This window comes from Gavialis gangeticus, unplaced genomic scaffold (assembly GCF_001723915.1).
Source record: "Gavialis gangeticus isolate Ggan-Ray unplaced genomic scaffold, GavGan_comp1, whole genome shotgun sequence".
Classification (NCBI taxonomy): domain Eukaryota; kingdom Metazoa; phylum Chordata; order Crocodylia; family Gavialidae; genus Gavialis; species Gavialis gangeticus.
The window spans coordinates 20,495,401-20,505,661 of NW_017729004.1; the positions used below are offsets into that span (position 1 = coordinate 20,495,401).

The 10,261-nt window shown below is 45.5% G+C and overlaps 1 protein-coding gene across 1 annotated transcript in view; it reads left to right on the top strand.

Moving 5' to 3' along the window:
- DNAJB6 (DnaJ heat shock protein family (Hsp40) member B6) overlaps positions 1–10,261 on the top strand; it is a 101,754-nt gene that overhangs the window by 86,861 nt on the left and 4,632 nt on the right. The window contains exon 9 of the mRNA XM_019508158.1: positions 2,980–3,186. Coding sequence (XP_019363703.1) covers positions 2,980–3,186 — 207 coding nt within the window. The remainder of the gene's footprint in view (positions 1–2,979; positions 3,187–10,261) is intronic.

The following is a 10,261-nucleotide window of genomic DNA, read 5'->3' on the forward strand; positions in this document are numbered from 1 at the left end:
GTAATCTTAAGTGGGGGGAGGTATCTAGCAGAGCACCTTTGGTGCCTGCTACTTTAAGGGCCAGTGGAGACATCCATGTTCCCCACCCCACTCCCAAAAGTGCAAACATGCTTCATTCACTCCTGATCCAATATATGCAGCTTAGAGAAGCCCTCATAGATTGGATCCATTCTTCCTTGGGCCCATTTGAATATCTGGACCTAGTCAAAAGCAGTTTATCTATACGAATGTCTGCTTAGAGGCGTTGGCTGGGGTTAGGTGCAAGAGGACATCTACAATAAAGGTGGTGCCAATGTGTGGTGCCAGCTTTGTGATACAATTTCTCTGAATTCCTTGCATTTGAAACTGCTCTGTTCCTGTTGACTGAATAAAAGAAGGGTTCTGCATCTGACATAGATGGAAATAACTTAGTTGAAATCTGTGTGTATTTGTGTGGAGTATAGGTAGGTTCAGCTTTCTGTAGGGAATACATAGAAAATCCCAGTGTTTCAGTAATAGGTAAGGTTTCCAATATGTACATCTGCTTGCCAGTATGAATTCAAGTGTGCATGGGGAAGATAGAACCTGTACATTTAAAGGAGAGCTGTGCTGCCTGTGTCCTAGAGGAGAAGAATCTCCTCCTACCCTTGCAAATTAACTTGTAGGGAAATAAGCCCCCCTCCCATGTCTGCTTAATTGGCACACTTCACTTCCTTCCTGAGTGATTTTTGTTCTTACTATTTTAAAGGGGGGCTCATAATAGGCTTGGTATAATTAGACCTGTAATAAGCACCCCTTGTGCTATTTGTTCTGTGCTCACAGCATCTTGAATGATAATGAGGATATTTAATCCTTAAGGACTTGATTCACTTGCAGCAAGTTGAGATTTAAATGATGTTCATTGGTCCCAATCCTGCACTGTGCTGAGCTCCTCCTTGTGGTGCTTTTGGTATTAGTAGCAGCTGAACATGCTCTCCTCATCAGATCAAGGTTATTGAGTTTGTCAGATGCAGCCATGCTGCAGGCTCTCTGCTGTGGACAGCATACTAATGCTTAGATGACAGCTCACCCATTGCTTTCTCAGAGTTGATATAATTATCACATAGGCAGGTTGCACCTAATGCAGAAATTGTCTTTGATTTTTTTTTTTTCGTGGATTTTTTTTTTTGCCCTCTGCCTGTCTCTCCCTTGTTGCTTGTGCTTTTGGAATGGACTGAAAAAACATATGCAGGTAACATAGGCCTAATTGCATCTTAGTGCAGCATGTACACTGGTTCTTTCACTTCTGTAATGTGCCCGCCAGTGATCTGTGTTCAGAATTGCTTTTCAAGCTGAATTCACTTAAATGTAAGCAGGATAAACAGGTATGCCATTTGTATTTGATTATTAGTAACTTTACATGACTGTGTGGAATTGTTCAGTAAAACAGAACACATTTTGGGGACTTCAGGGAAATGCTTACTACCCAGCAACAAGTAAAAATCTTTGTATGATAGCATCAAAAGAACTGAAACCACATGAGACTTGCTTAGGTAACGGGATAACCATTGGCCTTCTGTTGCTTCTGTCATTACTTCATGCACGCGTAGTGCTCTTTCATCTGCAAAGCACTTTCCAGACATTAGCCAGTGTAACACACCCATCCCAACTCAGCTGATGCCTGATGCACTGTGGAAAAAAATTCCAGCATGTGACATGCCAACTTCTGATGCATATAAAACGATGCTGTGTGTTATGAGCTCAATTAAAAGTGGTTAAGTAATTGCATTACTAAGACTCTTTGAGAAGCACCTTTTGTGACCTATCTTTATCTTCCTTTTCCTTCAACATTTTCCCAATGAGTAGCTGCTTTTTTACGTTCCTGATTTAGATGTTGGCTCCTGTGTCTTCCTCCTCCACTTGTCCCTTGTTCAAGTTCTTTCTTCTCCCCAAGACTATTTCCCTTTCAGTGCGCTTTGCCATGTTTTGGTACCTGTGTTCTCCCCGTTAGCACCTTGCTATTGCTACAGCTAGGCAATTTCTCTCTCTGTGCATAGAGATTGTACTGTTTAATACAACTTTTCCCAACGTTTAATTTGATTTTTCACTCTCTTCTCTTGTGTGCTGCATATTCCATTTTTTGACCTCTCAAATCCTGCTTTCTCCCCTCACCTGTTTCCTTTTAAATCTCCCCCCACACTGGCATGCCCCATTTTAGGCTTCTCCAATTTCTGCTTTGCCTCCTTAAAACCAGGTTCATGATCTCCAAACCTCCTTCAGCTTTCAAGGGACTTTCCCTTTTGCCACTAGGCATTTTCCCCCTTACAACAGGAGTGACTTCAGCAAGAAGTCTTCAGCCATCTCACCATTGCTCTGGTTGTCAGCAGCAGCTGGGGAAATTGGGAAATACTTGATTAGTTGTGCAGAGCTGAGCCCTCTCACTCTGCCTGCTGGGAAGATGAAACTGGGCACCAGTAGCCTTACCATCATGGTGGAATCTGGCAGAGTGGTGTTCGGGATAGATTCGGTTTTCTTCTACACGCAGAGTTCTGCTAGTGGAACTCCTGTTCTGACGGATCTGGGATGCGTGTGTGGACATTCAAACCTCTCTGGTGGCAGAACCCTTTCTTCTGCTGACAGCTACTCCATTTCTGCCAAGTAGGAATGCACTTCATAATCTTGCAGCTCAGCTGCAGCAATGGAGTAGTGAGAAGCTGCTCAAAGCACCTGCCTGTGCATGCGTTTTAGCAGTTGGTGTTAGTCCCAGGTCTCATGTGAGGGCAGAAGTATGCGTGTCTGGTTGGTAGTTTAATGGGCTTACAAATGGAGAAACTGAGGCACAATTTTTAAGTGATTTGTTTAAGGTAATGGATATAAACAAAAAAAAAACCTGCTAGTATTAGGGCTGTAACTTGGTGGTTCCCAACTTCCAGCCCAGGTTCCAGTTGTTGCAGGTTAAACAAGCATTTTGTGTCCTGCTCACTTTTTTTTTTTTTTCTTTTGAATTGTCTGCTTTTTCAGGTGTGGCAGATGAAGAAGCATTTGCTGAGGAGTGCAGACGTAGAGGACAACATGCCCTACCTTCCCAGCCTACCAATCCCCGCCTTCCGAAGTCCCACAGGCCTGCCAGTTCCCCCAAATATGCCTATCATTATAATAGTGATGAGGTGGAAGATCAAGATAGAACTCGGGTTACAAGCAGCTTGGAGACCCCTTTTCATTCATCAGGTGTGCACAAAAATATTAATGAGCCATGTGTCAAAGCTGACTCTCCAGATAGTCCCCCAAAGAACCCCAAATCCCGAGCAGGAAAACATTGTTGTATACTGACTTAATGCTAGCATACAAGCAGTAATTCAACTTGTGTGCTTTGTCTTAATTAGCTGTGCTGTGCAACTTCATCTTGATTCATAGATCTCCTGGGCATGTACTCAAAAGTTGTGTGAGACCCAGTAAGACTAAAAACAGGAATGCAGTTAAAGTGTCTTTGTATCTTTGAAGGCCTTTTAAAGAATTCTAAGTCCTTAACTAATAATGATGCTTTTGCACATTCATTTGTCAAAACAGCGCTGGCTTTCCTGACCAAAGTGAGCATAAGCCCAATCTCCAGAAATTTTAATACTGTTTTCTGGAAGCTGGAATTTCTTGAGCACTATTGTGCTTTGCATGGATTTTGCATGATCATTTGGTATGGTTTTCTTTAGTCTGTTTAAAAGCCGGGAGGTAAACAAAGAAGTTCAACCATTATTATGGTTACTTCATGACTCAGTTAAATGGTCAAAATCATTTCAAGCTCACTGACTAGTTCCCCTTATGTTCTCCCTGCCTGCAATGTACTTGGGTAACAAACTTCTTAGGACTGCTTCAATTAGTTTGAACCCAGTATCTGTGGTCATTCAGAAACCCCGGTCCAGCAGTCCTGAAATGTGCCAAACCACCTTATAAGCCAACTGGAGTCTTATCCAAGAAAGCTGGCAGAGCTAGTGTTCAAAATAAAGGGCCCTTCACAGCAATGCTGAAGCTAGCCAACTGCCAGATAAGAGGAAGAGAACTAGAATAGGGCACAAGAGGGAGAAGTTTTGCCTGAATTGGGACTGTAGGATTAAGCCTTTACTAAGAAAAATAGGATGTAGCAATAATTTCTCTAGAGAGCCCCTTATAGCAATAAAGAATAAACTGTAGCTGGATATAAGGAGAAGCTATCTCTGTCATCAGTACATGGGCCACCAGTAGTATATGCATGTTATTTTGAGGTCCTCTTCTAGCCAAACACCTAAAATGGAATCTGTGAAGTAAACTATCTAATTAAATTACCCATTGTAAAATAGGCTGTTCTAAATATTTACATCATAGACATGTAAATATTAAAACTTTTTAATATTTATATTAAAAAGTTAGTGTAAATGTGTGGTTATTGTGCAAGAGTGTCTACAAGAAATTTTGTAAATTCTGGATTAAGTGTGGTTTCCAGTTCAGTGAGGGAAAATTTGTTACACAAACCATATACAATTCAGTATAGATACAGGTGTTCATTTCAACATCTCCAGTTTTTTGTTGCCTTCCGATAGAAATTGTATAGTCTCCTGTTACTTATATTTTAGTAGGCTTTTTTTTTTTACTGATAATTTTTAGTAGCCTTAATGGTCTTCACGAATATTTATAGATCCCTTTGTGTGTTCTGAAACCACACTTAGCCTCAAGCAGTTTTGTAACCAGCCCCAGATCACTTGTTACTCGGGCCAGTAGACAGACTGTAGGTTTGTCGGAAGTTTGAACTACAAGGTTTGTTTTCCCCTTTGAATGATATCAAGTATTACCCTGTATTAACCTGTAACTTAATACTAATAATTCATTTGTTACTTGGTACATTTTCATTTGCTGGCATCATTGAAAAAGGAAGTCATCTGAAGATCTAGTTTAACTAATCTTGATCTGTTTCTAGCATGGACTACTCCATTAGGAACTCATGATACTAGAATTGTATCATATCTGGGATGCAGTCTTTTCTTTACAAATACATGGCTTCATGAATTGAACATTTACTAACCTTAGTAAAATCAGTGTTGCTTATCTTAATTTATTACCCTATACCTTACACACAAGTTTCTATTTATATTTGGCTGGCAAAATCTAAAGCAGTGCTGGATTTTTTTCTAATGTAGATCAATAGGCAAGAAACACTATAGGTAGGAGTGGACATGAATAAATCCTAACTCTACTCCAGATCACCACTGGCCTGGCGTGGATGGGATACGGTAGAAGCTGCATCACTTTCTGGGCAGAGGGTGGGAGTTAGTGTGGCTTGCTGCATCCTGGCTTAGCCTCTCATGAGGGTGGCATCCCCTTGCATAAGATTGTTCTCCCATGAATGGCAGCAGTGATGGCTCAGTTACACTGGCAGGGCTTTCTGAACTGCATAGACTTATGAGCTTTTGCTTGACCAAGGGGCCTAAAAAACTTGCTAATTGTTTTGTTATCGTGTTTAAGGGCAGGTAAGTAGATGTCTGGGTTGGTTTACTTTTTTTTTTAGCACCTCTGCTAGGTTGTCAAAGCAGGTGGCTATAGAAATAGCTTGGTGAGCAAGCTAAAGGAGAAAGCTTGCCGAAGTTATTCTCTCCCATAAAAATCTGTTCTTAGTTAATTGAAGTGAAGGTGCTTTTATATAGGGTAGGCAAGTGGAGCTGATAAAATTCTGCTCCTTTTGTCTAATCTGAATGTAACAGTGAGGCCAGTTAACAGTGGAAACAACCTGCCTAGAAGGGAGGTGGATTTTTTCATAGTTTGAGGTTTTTTAACCCAAGGCTGGTTGGCCTTGTGGGGCATGTTAGAGCTCAAGCAGAAGGTATGGGCTTGATACAGGCATTGCTGCTGGAATTGTGGCATGCTACAAATCAGGCTATATTATCAGAATGTATAACTCCTTCTGATTTTAAAAATGTATGACTGAATAAATCTTATTGTGAAATAGTTATTTCAGTGTAGGATTTAGGAAGCTATGAACGATCTTAGTTATATAACTGCATGTATTATTTAGAAGGGAAATTTTTAATTTCAAGTCTCATATAGCTGTTAATGTTTGGACATAATATAATCAGATGCATGTTAAACCAGACAGGGTAGCACATACCATTTTCTGCAGGACAAACTCCTACCTTCGCACTGTTGCTGGGAAGCCCTGTGTGCAGAACTGAACCGTTGCTTCTGCTTTTTAAGGAATACTGTGCAAGGAATAGCTACAGTCTAGACAGTCAGCAAATGGTGCTTAAACACAGCCTTCTCTGAGATGAGACCAGAAGGCAGTGTGCCAATGACCATGAATCTGTTGCCAGTTTCAATGCCCCCCCCCATGTTTAAAGGGCACCTGCTGCCATACCACTTGAAGGCAGTAGTAGCAGCCAAAGAGCAAAGCTTTCTGACCTGGCATGGAAAGAAGATGCATCCATTTCTTCCCTACTTCTCTGCAATTCTCTGAGTTAAAAGATCAGCATCTGGCCTCTGCTACTGACTCTGTTGGGTTGGAAAGCAGGGCTGGAGGGGAGCAGAGAAGGATGCTGTGTGCTAATTAAAAGCAGTGAAACCAGTCTGTTGAACTGGTTCATTTGTTCCCCACTCCTGTCTGCCAGCCTGCTTCTTCCTACTCTTCTCTGCCAGTCAAAAGAAGAAGTGAGGGAACAAGACTGTTCTCAGCATCCTGGCAGCATGGAGAGTTTAGTAACTCCAACTTCAAGCAAAGGAGAAAGCCCTGTCAAGAGGATGAAAGGGATGGAGAGTAGCCTTTCCTGCAGAGTGCTACTATCTTTGCATACATACTCCTTCAGTTGCTTCTGGAGGCATTGGTTTGCTCTGAAGCTCTAGGCTGAATAAATCTCTTATCTCTGAAGACTCAAGAACATGCAAAATACTTTGGAACTCGATTATGGATTATCAGGAGTGTTGTAAGGACTAAATTAAAGATGGCTTAAATCCTAGGAAGGAGGCTTCCAGACTTGTTCTTGCTGAACTGATGAGTGCTGTTTGATGGTGTTTGCTTCAGTTTTAAAATTACTTTAAGGAGAGAATGGTTTTTAGGTTTCCTATGAGCTAGAAGCCCGAGGGCTGGTGGGGAGTTAGTAGTATATAATATATACAAAGCTTACCTTGGTTCTAGGAATGGTGAATTACTACAGATGGCTGTTTTTCTGTACTGCTTCACCCATTCCTGTTCATGATAGTTGACAAAAGCAAAAACCTGCAAGTTGAGTTGGAATATCCAACACACAGAAAAGTGTCAGTCTCTGATGAATGTGAAGATTTGAATAACCCTTCCCACAAGCAAACCCAGAGCCAGTTTCACCAAAACTTGACTATGTGATTTCTCAGCTAGCTGCCTCATGTTGTTGACTATGCACTGCACCACTGACTCTCCAGAGAAGAGCTATTGCAAATTCATTTAATGTTAATACAAATGGAGCAGCTGCTTGGTAATTCAGATCTGGCTCTCCAGTGACCTCGGGGACAATCTTGAAGACGGATCGTACACTTCTAATTTAAGCAGCCGCTCAGATAAAGAAAGAGCTGGAGGACTGGGCACCTTTTAAGAAATCATGCAACTTGATTGATTCAGTGTGACAGGGGGCCATCCTAGGGCCAGATGCAGTATCAGCCCACCCACCTGTCTAGGGCAGTCCTCCTTGATTCGCTCACCATGCTATGATATATTAAAACTGGATGTAGAAATGCAGGAGCCTGCTCATTTAATGCCCCAGTGCTTAGGGCATTATACATGGCTCCAGCCTCCCTTTTACTGTGTCCCATGCCTTGCAGATGGCATCCAAATCGCTTCCAACTCCCCCAGCCCTATTGCTGGGCCACACTAGGCCACTGGTCCAAACTATCCACTGTTACTCCCCTAGCCCCATTGCTGGGCCATACTCGGCCTCTGGCATCTGGAGACTTACCTTGGTCACATGTCTCCTCACTCGGGCTTCTTCACATGCCCCCTCACTGGAGCTTCCTGCTTCTCATTAGGCTTCTAGTCTATCTCACTCTACCTCTTTACTGGGGTCACTACTCCACCCCCTCCCTGGGGCTATGGGGCCCTACACCCCATGGGCCTCAGGTGTCTGTTGACATGCCTGGACCCCACTCTTGGCCTATGACCTGCTCAGGCCTCAGGTGTTTGTCAACGCTCTCCCTTGGGCCTCCCACTCTCATTTAGGCCTCAGATCCTTCTGGCCCCTGCATTGTTGTCCAAGTCTTGCTCTAAAGGCCTTGGACAACAGGCCCTCTGGGCCTCCATGTTGTTGCCCTAGCATTTCCCTTCCACAGGGTCACTCACAAGGCAGCCAGGGCTGAGGCTTTCCAGCACCACATTTTTGCTGTTTGCTACAGAGGCACTGGTGTGGCACTTCCTGAGGACTCCCCTGCCACTGGCAACCCCACCATACCATCCTTCCCAGCAGAGTGTAGTTTTAGGTCATTCCCTAGGACCAGCACAGGCCTACCTGCCCCGGTCCTTCTCCCTACTGAGCTACTCCTGGACACTCTGTTGCAGCCTCCATCTCAACACTCGTTGTCAGTCCCTTGCCCAACTCGCTCGGGAGGTTTCAAGTCAAGGATGCCTCCCATCCAGAGGCTGAGCTTCAGCCTCCTTCACAGCAGCCTGCGTGTTGGCTGACTCCTACCCGTTTTTTGCCTGTGATGTCACCTCCTAAAGAGGGGACATTCAGCCTCTTCTAGGCTCTGGCCCTGCCTCCAGGCCAGTTGGGGTATCAGATAGCTCTACACAGCTCTGGCCTGTCCCTTGTGGTAGGCTCAATTGCCCATCAGTCTTTCAGCTCTAGCCACCTTGCAGTGACCAGTTGAGGGGTCAGAAAGTCAGCCTGGCAACTGCTGACCTTCCTGCTCCAGAGGGGTCCTCCTGGGTCCTACCATAATACCATCACCACAAGCTGGGCTGGCCTAAAGCCTCTGAGATCTTATGCAAGGTAGCCCTTTGCTTAACTGGGCTCACTTGAGCCCCTGGCCTCACCCCTGCCAGTTCTAATAAGGGACTTGCCTAGCCCCTGTGTAGGCCCACAACTCTGAGCCCCTTTTGCAAGGCTGGCCTCACTCGCTCTTCCCTAGGTCTAAAGCCTTTTCCTCAGGGCTTGGGACCCCCCCCTTATGTCCCTAAAAACCTCCACCCCCATAATTCCTACCTTAGACCTCCAGAATATTCCTGGGAGAAGCACTACTCCAGCCAGAAGATGCTGCTTTGGCAGTGTCCCAGCATGGGCAATTGGTGCCTCTTGGGGGGGGGGGGCATGTGCCCTGCCCTGCCCCCCAGCAACCAGTCAGTGACTGAAGGGGAGACCCCCATAGCTGACCTCACTCACCCGGAAGCACCGCAGCTGCTTTTTGAAGTGGCCACAGCCACTTTTGCTGGTGGCCCCAGCTGGCACTCATGTACCACCTCGGAGCGCAGCTGCTTCACCTGGCAGCCCTGTGCCCCAGCCGGCACTTGCAGGGGGAGCACTGGTGCTCCTGCCTGCCCCCCCGCCTGTCACCTAAGCAGTGACTACGGCCATCAGGGGTGCACCAGCGCGCTCAGGGGGTGCACTGGGGTTGCCACTGTCCCAGCAACCCCTGCTGGCTCTGCTCCTCAGGGCCTGTTCTTATGCTGAGGTTGTGCAGCCCTGCTCCAATCAGGCAGCCTGCTGGCTGTCATGCGACTGCCTGATTAGCTCTGCAGTCACCAGCAGGCTGCTTAGGCCCTTAAAGTGGCAAGCACCCACAGGTGTGCTGCTACACACCTCCCCCTTAAAATCCTTCCGGGGGGGTGGGGAGTGTGTCTCTGCTACTCCCCTTGCAGGTTACTCTGCAGCCTGCACAAGCACTCCAAGTGGCAAGCACCTCAGTGGTGCTGGCAGTCAGGCTGTCTGCTAGTGCCAGTCAACATAATTGCAAGTCCCCTGGCATGGCTTTATGAACACTCATGGTGCTCTGGAGAGGTGCCGGAGGATTGGAAGAGGGCCAACGTGGTTCCCATCTTCAAAAAGGGGAGGAAAGAGGACCCGGGGAACTACAGGCCAGTCAGCCTTACCTCGATCCTGGGTAAGCTGTTCGAGAAAATTATTCTGGCACACATCCAGGAGGGGCCAGCAGGGAGCTGCATGCTCAGGGGCAACCAGCACGGGTTCATCAGCGGCAGGTCCTGTCAGACCAACCTGGTGGCCTTTTACGACCAGGTCACTAAATCATTGGATGCAGGGGTGGCAGTGGATATAGTTTTCCTAGACTTCAGGAAGGCTTTTGATACTGTCTCTCACCCCATTCTCATTAG